The sequence below is a fragment of the Gavialis gangeticus genome, unplaced genomic scaffold (assembly GCF_001723915.1).
Source record: "Gavialis gangeticus isolate Ggan-Ray unplaced genomic scaffold, GavGan_comp1, whole genome shotgun sequence".
In the NCBI taxonomy this organism is placed as follows: Eukaryota; Metazoa; Chordata; order Crocodylia; family Gavialidae; genus Gavialis; species Gavialis gangeticus.
This window is the reverse complement of record NW_017729022.1, coordinates 126,817,786-126,834,133: the sequence shown is the minus strand read 5'-3', so window position 1 is coordinate 126,834,133 and position 16,348 is coordinate 126,817,786. Positions and strand designations below refer to the sequence as shown.

The following is a 16,348-nucleotide window of genomic DNA, read 5'->3' as shown; positions in this document are numbered from 1 at the left end:
TGGATGTCATGCATCCCTGCGCCCAGTAATGTCTTTGGCAATCCCTTGCAGTCAAGAATGATTGTCTTTGATGATTGTCTTATCTGGGGGTCTAAAAATGGAAGACAAGATCTAGGGTGGGTGACTCTGGATTCTTGATTTGATCCATGATACACAGTTTTTGCTGCTCCCATTTTTCCATCTCCTGTTGTCATTGTAAGGTTTCAAAGTACTGAGATACTTGCAGCAAACCCTTCCTCCATTTGGGGAGGTCCTGGGTGATAGTCTCCCATGAGTTGATGTCGATATTGCATTTTTTCAGGTTGGCCTTGAGGACATCCTTGAAACAGTTTCTCTGCCCTCCTCTTGAACATATGCCTTGACTGTCCTGGGAGAATAAAACTTGCTTCAGGAGTCTGGAGTTGGACATCCAGATGATATGGCTGGCCAGCAAAGTTGATGTTGGATGATCACTGCCTTGATGCTTGTGGTGTTTGTCTGTGAGAGGACACTAATGTTGGTACATCTATCTTCCCACTGGATTTGAAGGATCTTCCACAGGCAGCGCTCATGGTTTCTTGTGCATTGTCCATGTCTCAGCTCCATACAGTAAGGTTGGGATCACAACTGCTTGATAAACCATAAGCTTGGTTTCAGATCTGAAGTCGTGATCTTTGAACGCTTGTTTCCTCAAGCATCTGAAGGCTGCACTTGCATATTTGAGGTGATGTTAGCCTTCTGCAAGAGATGGCTTCTGAGGTACAGGAAATATTCAGTGTTTTCCAGAGTTTCACCATGAATCTGAATTATTAGAGCTGGGGACTGCTCAGTAAGAGCTTACTGATGGAGGACCTTAGTCTCCTGAATGTTAAGAGTCAGTCCTACTTTCTCGTATGCCTTGGTAAACACGTAGACAATTGCCTGAAGGTCTGTTTCCAAGTGAGCACAAACTACAGCATCATCAGTGTACTGGAGTTTGACTGAGGTTGTGGTAGTCCTGGTTTTGGCTCGGAGTCAGCTGAGAGTAAACAGTTTACCATTCATTCGGTAGTTTATCTCCACTCTAACTGGAAGTTTGTTAGTGGTCAGATGTAGCATTGCAATAAGGAATATCAAAAAGAGTGCCGGAGCAATGATGCAGCCCTGCTTAACTCCTATCTTTACCTTAAAGGGATCTGTGATAGATCCATTATTGAGAACCACTGTTCACATACCGTTGTGGAGCAGGCAAAAAATGGTGATGAATTTCAGTGGGCATCCGTACTTCAGAAGGATCCTCTACAGCACTTCTTGGCTGAGGGCAGTGAAGACTTCTGTGAGATCAAAAAAGGCCACGTAGAGAGGTTTATGTTGTTCTCAGCATTTTTCCTGCAGCTGGCAAGCTGTGAAGATCACGTCAGTTGTACCTCTTGATGACCTAGACCAGGGGTGTGCCAAATGGCTGATCCAGCCAGCAGTCAGACTCCATTTCCCAGCAGCCCTTGCCCACATGGCTGGGGCCAGCCTCCATGGAGACCCCAGCCCAGCTATGTTCTGAAAGCTCAAGGCTGGGGTTGCCATGGAGACCAGCCCCAGCCGTACTGGCAGGGTGCATGGCAAAGCAGGGCAGGGGGCTGCTCTGGAGCTGCTGGGATCTTGCAGCTTGCTCCAGAGCAATCCATAGCCTGCATGCTCCAGGCAGGGGACTGTAGCTCTGCCTCTACTCCAGACCAGGCTGTCAGCACTGCAAGGAGGAGGGGCAGAGTCGCAATCCCCTGCCTGCGCACCTCTGCCCAGAGCATATAGGCTATAGATCACGGCTCTGCCCTGGCTCTGGAGCAAGCTGCCCCCATCACAAGATCCCAGCTGCTCTGGAGCAGCCCCCTGCCCTGCTCTGCCTTGCCAGTGTGGCTGGGGCTGGTCTCCATGGAAACCCCAGCCTTGAGCTTTCACAGCACAGGTCCAGCTGGGGTCTCCATGGAGACCAGCCCCAGCCATGCTCAGGGGCAGCTGGGAAATGGAGTCCACTGCCAACCAGATCCAGCCCATGGGTCTGACTTTGCCCATCCCTGCCCTACACCCATGCTGAGATTCCAGGAGGAGCTCTTCAGCAAGTGCAAGAAGACAGTTTAGAAGGGTTCTCGCAATGATCTTTCCTGTAGTGGACAGCAAGGTGATCCCTCTGCAATTTCAATGGTTGGACTTGTCTTCTTTCTTGAAGATTGTCACAATCATGGCATCCCTGAGGTTATCTGGAATTTCCTCATCATTCCAAGACCTTAAGATGAGGGCATGGAGTTGTGGTGTGAGCTCTTCTCCCCTGTGCTCAAAAATTTCATGAGGGATTCCATTAGATCCAGATGCCTTTTTGTTCTTCATCTGCTTGATGGCTTTCCTCACCTCTTCAAGGGTTGGAGGGATTTGGAGATAGTCTCTAACTGAGTATTGTGGGATGGAGGTTTGTCAACATCGGGTTTTGATTGAGAAGGTCTTCAAAATGCTCCTTCCAGAAGGCACTAACAGCCCCCCTTTCCTTTATCAGGTCTACTGTATCCTTAGAACTCAAGGGTGTTGGTCCCTAAGTGCTTGGACCATACATGGCTTTGGTGGTATCGAAAAAAACTCACATATCGTGGATGTCAGAGAGATGTTGAATCTCCTTAGCCTTGTCTCCCCACCATCTGTTCTTCATATTATGGGTCCTCCTTTGGACCTCTGTCTTGGCTTGTTTGTGATTCAGTTTCTTTTGCTTGGAGTTGATGTTGTTCTGCCAAGCAAAAAATGCCTTGCATTTGTGGCCAATCAACTCTTGGTTGAGCAACCCAGTGTTTCTCATCAAACCAGTCTTGATGTTTCCTTGTAGAGAATCCAAGTATCTCTTCATAGGCGCTGATGATGGTGGACTTCAAGGCACTCCAAACACTGCCAACTTTCTCCAATTGTTGTTGACTGGAATTCACCAGTTTTTAGTTGAGGCACTGGTGGAAGAGGTCTCGCTTTATTGGGTCCCCAAGTCCTTCGACATTCAGGTAAGCCAGGCAGCCCTGCACCCAGTAGTATATTAGGGGAAGGCAGAGAGCAAAAAACAGATAGGGCTGGAAAGGACCTTAAGTTTATCCAAGTCCAACTCTGCTTAAGTCAGGATCACCCCTGATTGAACTATCTTAGACAAACACTTGTCTCAGATGTACTTAACAACTCAGTGATGGAGACTCCACAACATCTGTAGGGACTCTGTCTCAGTACTTAAACATCCTCAGAGTTAGAAAGTTCATAATAGCCAACCTACAGCTCAATTAAGAATCTGAAGAATTGCAAAGAGTAAGAATTTGTAACTGGAAGAAAGAGCAAACCTCTCCTTCAGTTATCTGATTTGCTGAGGAAGGCTGTTTCTGTAAAAAAATGGAGTTGGTGGTCACAACTGTTTTTACTAACCTGAGCTCCTTCAGGGGGTGGGAGGCGATGCCCTGGCACAGGTGGGACAGGTGAACCACATTCTTGACAGAAGTGAGCAAAAGGATCAGATGGCCGAGGAGCTAAGCAATGTGCACACCTAAAAATAACAAACTGGCTTAACGTGTTTTCAATTTGTGCTGCTGCATACTCTGGACCAGTCTGAAACCAACCACCCACTGGAAAAGGGAGGTCAAAGGCCTAGATCATGTAACCCTAACATGCAGGGATGAGGACTTACTCATGAATCAGTAGTAATGCCAACTCTCACAAAAGTTGTGAGACTTCTGATTTCCAAATCAAATTAACCCTAACTCACAATCTCAGGATTTTCCTTCCGGCACATGTAGAGCGTACCTAGCTGGTAAGTCTGTGGAGGAGAAGGGGTTGGGGGGAAAGGGAAGGGTTGAGAGGAGGCAGATTGAGGCCCCCACAGTGGCGGAGTGGGGCAGAGGTGAATGGGGCCCTGGGGCTGGGTCGGGTTGTGTGGCAGGCAGCTCATCCACAGCATGGTGGGGGGGGGGAAGAGTGTGGCTCCCTGCTGTAGCGCACACCCCTGGGGAGGGCATGTAGCCCCCAGATATATGTGCGGGGCAGAGGCAGGCTGCCCACGCTGTGGGCTAGGGCTCTGTGCCCTGCTGCGTTGCCCTGGGAGCTGCGCAGTGCCAGGTGTGCCTGCCACCTGCTGTGTGGACAGGGGACACACTGTGTAGCCAGAGGGCGGCTCCCAGGGGCAGGGGCGGGGCAGAAGCTGGGGTGAATGGGGCTCTGGGGCTCTCTGTGCTCTGCAGGTGGCTCATCCAGAGGTGTGGGGAGCCAGCTGCCTGCAACTGCATGCACCCCCAGGGTAGGCTCAGGGGGCATGTGCTGAGGAGAGCTGCACCCCCCTCCCCTGCACCTCTGGATGACCTGCCCTGGCCCCAGGACCCCATTCAGCCCAGCCCTTGCTCCTGCCCCACTCCCTCCCTCACTGTGGGGGCCTCGATCTGCCCCCCTCGCCCCTTCCCTCTCTTCCCACCCCTTCCCCTTCACTTACCAGCTGGATGCTGTCTGTGTGTCTGTTCCTCACTCCCAAACCACAGCCCCTGCAGCCCTGCTGCTGCCTTTCATTCCTTACCCACAGTACCCTGCATCCTGCCAAGTTGTGCAGGGACCCCTCTCCCTGGGTTTCAACCCCCCACTCCACACACACCCACAGTCCCCCACACCTTCACAAATAATCCCCCCCACACACACTTCAAAAAATAGCATGTCATAATTTACATGCCAACCTCTTGATTTTTTAAGAGTTCATCATCTCATGATTTTTGGCTCGGTGGGGTTGGCAATACTGATCAGTGATTAAGGGCTCACCAAATGCAAGGGCTGCACATTGTTAATTGGCAAACAAATTTTCTCCTGATCTCAGGGGTGCAAGGAGTTTTTATTGGAGTTGATAAGATTGCTTCTGCTTGATAGTAGGCTGTAAACATGCAAGTCAGTAAAATAAAGCAGTATTTAAAAAACAAATCCATGACAACAATCTCTTTTTGTGAATCAATGTCCACATTTTGGTTAATTTAACAGTATTATCATTGCAATGGATAAAGCAATTGTTTGTTACTGCCTAACCCAAAATAAGTAAAAAAAGAAACCCCTTACTTGAGGAAGTCTGTTTCCCTCTGGATTCTCATTGTCTGGGTGCTTGTTAAACTCTTCCTGCTAGTCACTGCAGAACTAGTGAGCTGAAATAAAAGTGGTTCTTTAGGGCAGTGAACTGTGCAATACAAAATATCAATTTGGTTATAAACAGTTCATCATGGTTGTCCAATGTTACCTATTGGGTAAAACACTTGTGTACTCTTGGTTGTGTGGCCCAGAGCCCTGGGTCATGGCTTGGGGAGCCCAAGGTTATGAGTTTAGAGCTGTGTTCGGTGCAGCTGGGAGGAGGGGGGTTGTAGGTAAATGTATCTTTTAACTGCTTTAGCAGGGGTAGAGGAGCTGCCGCTCAGGAACGTGCATCAGTTCTAAGGTAACTGCTACATCTACATGCTCCTGCAGCAATTCAACTTAACTATATCACTTTAACTTTAGTTAATGAACTGTTAAAACTGCAGTGGTTTTGCTACACTTGAGAAGTGACAGGGCCACAACAGCTACATCTGTATCATTTCATATAAATTCAACTGTTACATTTGCCTATGCCCTAAAAGTAAATTTCTCTCCACAATAACTGGAGCTGCTGGAGACCAGCCCAGCACAATTCAAAACAGTCCAAAGTCTGTTCTTAATTGTTTCACTTTGTAATGGTTACTGCTGGCTGTTATGCCACCAGTGATTGCAGCCAATCTTGCTACCCATGCTATTTTCTCCTGGAGGGACCAGGAAGGTGATAGCAGAAAGCTGTCAACAAGAGCTTCATGATACCCAGAGATTCCCCCTGTACTGTATGCGAACACTCCAGCTGCTCAGGTTTCTGTGATTTTCACAGTGCCACAGGTACATTTGGTAGAGGAACTAACATTACCACTCAGAAGTAGTTAACTTCAAGTCAGGTGCTCATTCCAATGTCCCTTGCCTCCCTCTTGTGGATAGCAGCATGTTAAACCCATACTATTATTATAGTTTTCTTCCTTCTGCACTGTAAATGTATGCAAATATCGTGTTAAAAAGTTGCATGTCTTTGGCATCCCATTATGGTAGAGCATCTACCATTCCAGTCCAAAGCTGATACAAATGCCATGATGAACATCACTGGAACGCAGAGGCTTTAGGCCAGGCCTGCCTGTTAACAGCGTAGAATCTCATCTGCTGACCCACAAGAGGACCCAGATCTGCTTCCTATAAAGTAAAGGACGGTGCTGCTCTTTACTTCAATGAGAGCAGGATTGAATCCTAAAGTGTTAGAAACTTCCATCTGCATGTAACAAACAATAAGAACTACCACTTCAGGAATGTGTTGGAAAGCAAAGCAGTGAGTCCATGCACTAATAATTTCTTCTGCCTGACCAGTCTTTAATAGTGGCTGTATTCTACAAAAGCATTTTCAGGGCATGGCTATACCACCCAGCATGGCACTAGGGAACTGCCTGAGAGACAGAGCTTATTGGCACATGCCCAGTCCTGATTTAAGCCAGTTACTTGACTTCTGGTTCAAGAGGGAGTGTGTGCAGCAGGAGGGCAACACATCCCAGTTAAGTGCTCTCTATGATATACCCTAAGAATTATATTGCAGGCCTGCAACTACTAGCCTCTTTATACAAGTACAGCATAGTACAGGAAGAGAGGTGAATTAGATGAAAGAAGAAAGGAGGATGTCTACAAAAGTTTCCAATGTTCTCCATTTTGTAGGGCTCAGTTCTGATTCATGACTGGGCAAGGTAGGAAGCACATGTTTAATATGCTGCAGTGACAGAGGCCAGCAGGATGTTCTTGAGCACATTCTGTCCTGACATGCTTGTCTGTATGCTCCTAACCTGGAAATTTGCTGGTGTTTGTGCTCTGGAGTTGTCCCTACCAGGCACTCTCAGACATGTAGAAATCAGTCTCAAAAGAACGTATAGAGGGACACCCTAAAACATCCTCACCACTGTACTTGTGCGTTTGAAACATGCATGGGAGAGTGAATGAGAGCAGGTCCTTGGGACTGGCCCAGTTGGTACAGAATACCATTATGGTGTAGATATATTCTAAAGGGGTCTAAAGACTCCATATGTAGCCTAGGAGGGTTTTCTTATCATAAATCCAGACCTGGGGTGAGAAGAAGGGCTGCATGTCTAATATTATTCTCTGTAAGAAAGTGTTTGGGATGGAAAGGTAGTAAAACAGCCCCCAGCCTCCACACTCTATCCACCAGCTGATAGCCACGGCACTTCTGGCAAATGGGCCAACTCAGTATATTCTCCCTGCCTCCAATTAGTTGCAAAATGAGCTGGGAGGAACCATGATTCATGAAGCCTGTCTCCATGGGAAATTTACAAACAGGACTATACAGGTGTAATTATATTGATATAATTATACCAGGACAATGCACTCATACTGAGGAGTAAAAGTTCCTTCTTGTTATAGGTAATTTTGCTTTGAAAGTAGTTTAAGATAAACCATAAAAATGTCACTCTTATACCAGAAAGCTGTCACTGAGCCACAGTTTCTTTCTGGAGCTCTGTCTTTATATTTAGGGTGACCATATAGGACAGTGGAAAATCTGGTACACTGCCCTGCCTCCCACCCCCAAGTCAGTGGTGTTGCTGCAGGCAGAAGGTGCCTGCCTGCCTGCCCACCTGCCAGGTGCACCATGCCACTCAACCTCCCTGATGGACTACGCCCCACGCCCCTGCAATTCAGGGACTTTTGTTTTAATTTTCACCAACTGAGACCAGCCTATGAAATCTGGGACTGTCCCGGCCAAACCGGGACATATGGTCACCCTACTTATACTGTCTGGAGAGTAGACTCCCAGTACAGCCCATAGCATATTTGCTTCACTTACCTGAGACTGCTGTGTTGGTGGTGCTGAAACTGACTCCTCTCTATAATTTGCTGTTTCCAACCGACTGTTCAAGAATCTGGGCCCTTTTGGAGACTTGCGGACAGTTCTTCTCTCTACCTCCACATCTAAAATTACACCCACATTTCATCCAATTCCTCCTTTATCATGCACTTCAGAAAAATATGCTGTTTGGCTAATACTAAGTTGAATGTTTTCAGCGCTCTGAGTTCCAGTGTCTGAGGATAATTCTAGACATTTTGGAAACAGTTATTTGCTGGGCATTTTTCCAGAAAATTAATTAACCACATTTTCCTAACCCCACAAAATGTGTGGGTTTACAGAGGAAAGGGGAAGAGAAGGAATAAATTGTATTTTGTACTGTTTGCATCTTTCTCAATGTAATATTTTCTTTCCCTCTAAAACTTGTTCCCAGAAGTACTTTAGTGAGCAAACACTAAAAAGATCCTGTGCTCTGCAGCATGCTCAACTAATAAATCCATTTATTTACAACATTAATAACATCTGAATTAAGTTTTCATTAATGTCCTGTGGTTTAATACTGCACTCCTTACTCAGGCTATGTCAACGGCAGAGATGTTTCTAAGTCACCGGAGCATTTCATTAATTGAAATGGAAGTTTTGATTCAAAAGGAAAGGAGGAATGGGCCTCAGGGGAAACTTGGCCCTTCAAGAAGCATAAGACTGAGTCCCTACAGAAATGTTATAAATCTCAATGTAATCTTCACGGAAGTTAATTTCATTTTCTATTTAAAATGCTGGGAGATTCAATATGGAACTCTCAGAGAATGCTCAGCCCTGTGAGAAGTCTGTGAGATTACCTACATTTCCTCCAAAGAAAATGTTCCTACCAGCTTTGTTTGACAGGGGCTAAAGTTAGCTCTGGCTTTAATGTAGCCATAGTATACCTTGAAACTCCTGGGCTGTACCATTCCAGCTGGACTTGCTGCTTTCTACATTCAGGCCATTCTTTTTTGATTTTGTGATAGGCAGTCCATCTTCTAGCTCCTGCAAATATAGTGAATATCTGCCTGACCTCTCACATGCATATTCCTTATAACAGTAAATTCTCACTCTTGGCCATGATCCAGCCATCTCTTGCTAGTTATCATCATCCCCAGCACCAATATAATTCCCCTCCAGGCCATCCATAATCAGGTTCTAAAACAATCATCCCGCTCCCCCATCCCTTCCTTTTTCAAGTCCTTGTCTTCCTTCTCAGCCTCATCTTCCAGGCCCTGCACATTTCTTCAGTTGATTTTTCAGGCCCTGCCAGGGTGAAAACAGCAGCTCCCCTATCCTTTTTATTTCCATCTCTGCCATGAATGTCTAGAAAACCTTTCACCCTCCCATCCAGGGGCAGAACCAAAGTGAGTGCAGTGGCATGGCTGCACTCCTGTTTTGGACTGGACTGTGCTGCTGGAACTTCTGGGACTTAAAAAGTCCCCAAAGCAGGTAAGGATCCCCAATTCCTTCCCCTCCATGCTGAGGCAGGTCTCCCTCATTCCCTATCCTTTGCCTGACACAGTTGTTTTCCCCAGTGTCCAGGAGAATTTTGAGAGCTGCTTCTGCCCGCTCCGGCTGAACATGGTGATAGTGTAAAAGTGCAATAAGGTTTCCTGTGCATGCTCTTCTCCATTGTCTTCCAAAGAGCAGTAGTATACAGCCAAGCTCTGAGCAAGAATATGATTTGGCCCTTTCTGGACTTCACATCTTCTAAAGGTTTATTTTTCTAACTAAATTAGAACCACTGCAGAGGAAACGTTCATGTGATACGTCAACATGTTATTTCCAAAACAAAGCCTCTGGTACAGACATTTCAATTAAATAAAATAGCCTCTAAACAGAAAGAATGGCAAATGTTAGAATTTACTATATACGACCAGTATAAAGTCAGCAGCTCTTAAACAAACAAGTGATCAGGATGGGTGCATAGTATTATAGTGCTTAGGGTTGGAAGAGACCTAAACAGATCATCAGGTCTGACCCCGTCCCCTGGGGTGGAGGCAGGTTGAAGTTAAATCTAAGTAATTTAAAATACTGGTTTGAATCATTATTTAAATTAACAAGGAAACTGATTTAAATACTTTATTTTAATCATCTTTTGCATTTGTACCTTTAATTTACTTTCTCATAGAAATACTGATTCTTATTGGTTGGTAGATCAGATGACCCCAGCAAGATAATCATCCAAACGCTTCTTGAATGTGTCCAGAGTAGGTGCTTGTGTCACTTTTGGGGGAAGTCTATTCCAGACTCTGGAGACTCGGATAGTAAAGTTTTTCCTTATGTCCAGTCTAAAATGGTCTTCCAGCAGTTTGTGATTGTTGGACCTTGTCTTTTCTTGGGGTGCCCTGGTGAACAGACGTTCTCCCAGATCCTGATGCACACCCCTGATAAACTTATAGGCTGCCACCAAATCCCCCCTGAGCTTACGCTTTTTCAAGTTGAAGAGTCCCATGCCTCAGCGCCTCCTCATAAGGCCTGCTCTTTTGACTTGATCATGCGTGTGGCTCTCCTCTGGACTCTCTCAAGCTTCTCTATATCCTTCCTAAAGTGTGGAGCCCAGAACTGGATGCAGTACCCCAGCTGTGGCCTCGCCAAGGCTGAATAAAGCCGGAGGATGACATCTTGGGTCTTGCTTGAGGTGCATCAGTAGATGCAAGTCAGGGTTTTATTTGCTTTGCCGGCTGCAGCATTGCATTGGTAGCTCATATTCATCTGGTGATCAATCATAGTTTCATAGTTTCATAGTTTCTAGGGTCGGAAGGCACCTGAGCAGATCATCTAGTCCGACCCCCTGCCTTGGCAGGAAGAGCACTGGGGTCAAATGACCCCAGTAAGGTGGTCATCCAACCTCCTCTTAAAAACCCCCAGGGTGGGAGCCTGCACCACCTCACATGGAAGCTGGTTCCAGACCCTAGCCGCCCTGACCGTGAAGTAGCGCCTCCTGATGTCCAACTTAAACCTTCCCTCCGCCAGCTTGTGACCATTGTTCCTGGTCACTCCTTGCAGCGCTCGGGGGAACAGGGACTCCCCCAGCGCCTGCTGATCCCCCCTAACCAGTTTATAACAGGCCACAAGATCCCCCCTCAGCCTTCTCTTTTGAAGGCTGAACAGGTTCAGGTCCCGCAACCTTTCCTCATAGGACCTACCCTGCTGTCCCTTGATCATACGAGTGGCCCTCCTCTGGACCCTCTCCATGCTGTCCACATCCCTCTTAAAGTGCGGCGCCCAGAACTGGACGCAGTACTCCAGCTGCGGCCTGACCAGTGCCGCATAGAGGGGGAGGATCACCTCCTTGGACCTGCTCGAGATGCATCTGTGGATGCACGACAAGGTGCAGTTGGCCTTCCTAGCCGCCTCCCCACATTGCCGACTCATGTTCATCTTGGAGTCAATAATGACTCCCAGATCCTTTTCCACCTCCGTGCTGACAAGAGGGGAGTTCCCCAGCCTGTATGTATGGTGCCGATTGTTCCTCCCCAGGTGCATCACCTTACACTTGTCTGTGTTAAACCCCATCCTGTTCTCCTCCGCCCATCCTTGTAACCTATCTAGGTCCAACTGTAGCCTGTTGCTCCCCTCTATTGTGCCCACATCCCCCCACATCTTAGTGTCATCAGCAAACTTGAACAGGGTGCTTTGCACCCCCTCATCCAAATCACTGATGAAGATGTTGAACAGGGCGGGCCCAAGGACCGAGCCCTGTGGGACCCCACTTCCCACGTCCTTCCAGGTCGAGAAGGACCCATCCACTACCACCCTCTGGGTGCGACTCTCTAACCAGTTGGCGACCCATTGGACTGTATGGGTGTCTACGCCACAGTCCCCCAGCTTCCTAATGAGAATGGGGTGAGAGACAGTATCAAAAGCCTTCCTGAAGTCTAGGAAAACTATATCCACTGCCACCCCTGCATCCAATGATTTAGTGACCTGGTCGTAAAAGGCCACCAGGTTGGTCTGACAGGACCTGCCACTGATGAACCCATGCTGGTTGCCCCAAGCATGCCATTCCCTGCTGGCCCCTCCTGGATGCATGCCAGAATAATTTTCTCGAACAGCTTCATGACCCCCAAGTCTCTTTCGGTCATAGTGCCAGTGAGTTTAGCACTGCCGAGCCTGCAGGTCCAGGTTGTTAATGAATATGTTAGAGTACTGGCCCAAGTACCAAACCCTGAGGGATGCTACTGGTCACCATGCACCATGTTGACTCGGTTCCATCGACTGTCACTCTCAAGGTCCAACCATGAAGCTAGTTCCCCAGCCATCAGACCGTAAGGTTGTTGAAGTCACAATTCCCCAGTTTTGTCATGAGGACATCATGGGAGACCAAGTTAAAGGCTTTTTTGAAATCCAAATAAATGACATTAGCCTCTCCTCCCCTGTCCAGGTGATGTGTCACCTGGTCATAGAAGGAGATGAGGTTGGTCAGGCATAACTTACCTGTAACAAAGCCGTGTTGGCTGTCTCTCAGGATGATGCCTTCTGTTAGCCTATTGTTGATGGATTCTTTAATCATTTTTGCCATGATCTTTCTAGGGATTTAGGTCAAACTGACTACAGTTTCCTGGATCTTCCTTCCTTCCTTTCTTGAAGATAGGCACCATATTGGCCCTCTTCCAGTCTTCAGAAACCTCTCCCAAGCATCACAAGTTCTCAGATATACTAACCATTGGTCACGCTATGATGTCAGCCAATTCTTTTAGCACTCTTGGGTGCATTTCATCAAGGCCCACTGGCTTATGGATGTCTAGCCTCTCAAGGTATTCCCTCACAAGGTCTTCACCACCTGTAGGCATGTAGTCACCCATGCCCTCATAATCCTGTGTTCTGTCAGGCAGGATGATCCCCTTGGGCTGGTGAAAAACCAACACAAAGTAATCATTAAGATTAGCTTCTTCCTGGGTGTCAGATGTCAACTGCCCCATATGGTACAGCAAGGGCCCAATGTTGCCCTTATTTCTCTTTTGACTTCTCATGTATCTGAAGAAGGACTTTTTATTGTCTTTGATTCCCACAGCCGGTTTGAGCTCAGTTTTAGCTTTGGCTTTTTTGGTCCACTCCCTACAGGTGTGGGCCAGTGATGCATAGTCCTCCTTAGAGGTATTTCCCATCTTCCAACCCTTATAGGCTTCTCTTAAGATTCAGGAGGTCCATGAGTTCCCTATTGAGCCAAGGGGGTCTCCCAGCCCTTTTACAACCTTTCCTGTGGACCGGAATGGAGTAATAGATTTCATAGACATTAGGGCTGGAAGGGACCAAGGGGCAGGAAGTCAGCTATTGTCAAAGGATCCCAGCAAGATAAATGTCCAAATGTTTCTTGAAAGTGTCCAGGGTAGATCCTTGCATCAATTCTGGTGGAAGTCTGTTCCAGGCCTTGGGGGCTTGGACAGTAAAGAAGTTTTTCCTTATGTCCACCCTAAAACAGTTTTGCAGGAGTTTGTGACCGTTGGACCTTGTCATCCCCTGGGGTGCTCTGGTGAACAGGTGTTCTATGAATCTGAATCCTGATGCACACCGCTTATGTACTTCTGGTTGCCAACAAGTCACCCCTGAGCCTGCGCTTCTCCAGGCTGAAGAATCCCACAGACGTTCTCCCTAGACTGAAGAGTTGTGCTTTTAAGATCATGTCCTTAAGGGTCAACCACTCATCTTGGACTCCCTTTCCTGGCAGATCATGATCTTTCAGGGTCTCAACAACCAACCATCTAAGCTTATGAAAGTCAGCTTTCCTAAAGTTGAGGATTTCAGCATTGCTGACTGATTTGCCAGCTTTGCAATGGATAGAGAAAGTGATCAACTCATGATCACTGTCACCAAGCTTCCCTTCAATCCTCAGGTCTCTGACTAGATCACACGCTTTGGCCAGAACCAGATCTAGCAGCGCCGCACCCCTTGTCAACCCATGGACTTCTTGAGTCAGGTACAGCTCATCAATACAGGTGAGGAAGTTGCGTGATCAGTCAGATTTAGCTGAATGTGCTTCCCATGAGATATCAGGGTGGCTGAAATCACCTATGACAACCATGCACGGAGAGCATGCAGCCTCAGTGCCCTAGAGAATTCATGGTCGAGCTCTTCCTTCTGGTTAGGAGTTCTGTAATAGACTCCTACAGTAATATCCCCTATTCCTTGCTGCGTCCCCCTAATGAATTTGTAGGCAGCTACAAGATCACCTCTCAGCCTTCTCTTGCGGAGGCTTTGGAGGTCCAGTCCCTTAGTCTCTCCTCATAGGGCCTGGCCTGCAAACCCTTTACCATACAAGTGGCCCTCCTTTGGACCCTCTTGAGATTATCCACATCCTTTTTAAAGTACGGTGCCCAAAACTGAACACAGTACTCCAACTGCGGTCTAACCAATGCCGCATTAAGGGGAAGTATCACCTTCTTGGTTCTATTTGTCATGCACCTGCTGATGCATGGCAAAATACAGTTAGCTTTTCTGATGATTTTGTCACACTGATGACTCATGTTCATCTTGGAGTCCACTATGACTCTGAGATCCCTTTCCACTTCTGTGCTGCTGAGAGGGTCATTTCCCAGCCATTAAGTCTCCTGCATATTTTTATGCCCTAGGTGCAGCACTCTGCATTTGTCGTTGTTGAACTGCATCTTATTGTGTTTTGCCCACTTTTCCAACCTGTCCAAGTCTGCCTGCAATCGTCCCCTACGCTCTGGAGTGTTCACTTCACCCTGCAATTTAGTACCATCTGCAAACTTGGACAGAGTACACTTCACACCCACATCCAAGTCACTGATGAAGATATTGAAGTGTACAGGTCCAAGGACCAGGCCCTGCAGGACCCCACTACCCACATCCTTCCAGGTCAATACTGACCCGTCTACTACCACTCTCTGGGTGTGACCCCCAAGCCAATTTACCACCCACCAGACCATGTAAACATCTAAGTCACAGCCACTTAATTTATTCATGAGAATGAGATGAGATACAGTATCAAAGACCTTGTTAAAGTCCAAGAAAACGACATCCACCTCTATTCCTGCATCTAAGCATTTTGTGACCTGGTCATAAATTGAAACCAGATTAGTCAGGCATGATCTACCTGATATGAATCCATGCTGGTTGCCCTGCAGCATTATTTTTCACGCTGGACTTGCACAAATATGATCCTGAATAATTTTTCAAAGACTTTTCCAAGGATGAAGGTGAGACTGACTGACTTATAATTACTTGGATCCTCCTTCCTCCCCTTCTTGAAAATAGGGACCACACTGGCCCTTTTCCAGTCCTCTGGGACCTGACCTGGGTGCCATGAGCACTCAAACAGCCGTGCCAGTGGTTCTGCTATGACACCGGTCAACTCCTTCAGTACTCTCACATGCAGCTCATCCGGGCCTGCCAACTTGAACACATCCAGTCCATCCAAGTGACTCTGCATCGACAGTTGGTAGGCTGGTGTCCCCCTGATGCCCATCTAAGAACCTGTTAAGAGACTTATCTTGACCCTTGTTCAGGAACACTGAGGCAAAAAACTCATTAAAGAGCTGAGCTTTGTCCCTCTGTCTGTCACTAATTGCTCCTGCTTGTTCAGTAGGGGTCCCTGCGCCTTCCTTTTACTCTCTACATACCTAAAAAAAGACTTTTTGTCATCTTTAATTTGTGTTGCCAGCCTCAGCTCCATAGTTGCTTTGGCCTTTCTGACTGCCTCCCTGCAAGTGTTGGCCAGGTAGGTATACTCCTCCTTGGTAGTTTCCCCCTGCTTCCACCGCTTATATGCCTCCTTTTTTGCCCTTAGGCTTCCCCGGATTTCTCTGTTTAGACAAGGAAGTTTCTTTGCCCATTTCCCCCCCTTTCCCTTGCACTGTGATTGTTTCCCTCTGTGCCCAAAGGATTGCTTCCTTTAGGAACGACTTCCTATTCTGCAGTGCATCATTGACTAAACTCTTGAGCACACTGAAGTTAGCTTTCCTAAAGTCAAGCACTTCCACCCTACTAGTTATCTTACTCACTCTACACCCTATGGTGAATTCAATTGATTGGCAGTCACTGTCCCCAAGATGACCATGAATCTGCAGCTCCCCTACCAGGTCATCCCGCTTCCACCCAACACGGTCCCTCCTACACAAGGTATTGTTGTGATCATTATGTTTGTTAAGTGGCCATGTTTGCCAATCAGAAAAGTTATACAAAGTTATGTAAACGGTTGCTAGGCAGACTACAGTTGCCTTTCTGCCATGAGTGTGAAAGATAGACAGCAGCTAGAACTTTCTACAAGGCAGGATCCAGTGTCAGCCAGTCAGTGCCATGGGCCTATTGAAAGGTGCCTCACACAATCACATCACCGCATGTCACCCAGGCTATAAAAGGAGCCCCCGCCTGATCACCAGGGTCCCTTCTGCGTCCAACGGACTCGGAACAACTCACGGCAGATTATTACGGACACGGCTCGGCCTTCGGAGTAGCTAACCGGAGGAGGACGCAGAGACC

At 47.3% G+C, this 16,348-nt stretch overlaps 1 protein-coding gene across 2 annotated transcripts in view; it reads right to left on the bottom strand.

The window, feature by feature from the left end:
• The window catches only part of DZANK1 (double zinc ribbon and ankyrin repeat domains 1), a 58,478-nt gene that overhangs the window by 30,133 nt on the left and 11,997 nt on the right, over nucleotides 1–16,348 (bottom strand). For both annotated transcript variants that reach the window (XM_019516140.1, XM_019516139.1), the window contains exons 5-8: nucleotides 8,806–8,905; nucleotides 7,880–8,004; nucleotides 5,053–5,135; nucleotides 3,394–3,511 (exon numbers count right to left, since the gene is read on the bottom strand). In XM_019516140.1, coding sequence (XP_019371685.1) covers nucleotides 3,394–3,511; nucleotides 5,053–5,135; nucleotides 7,880–8,004; nucleotides 8,806–8,905 — 426 coding nt within the window. The remainder of the gene's footprint in view (nucleotides 1–3,393; nucleotides 3,512–5,052; nucleotides 5,136–7,879; nucleotides 8,005–8,805; nucleotides 8,906–16,348) is intronic.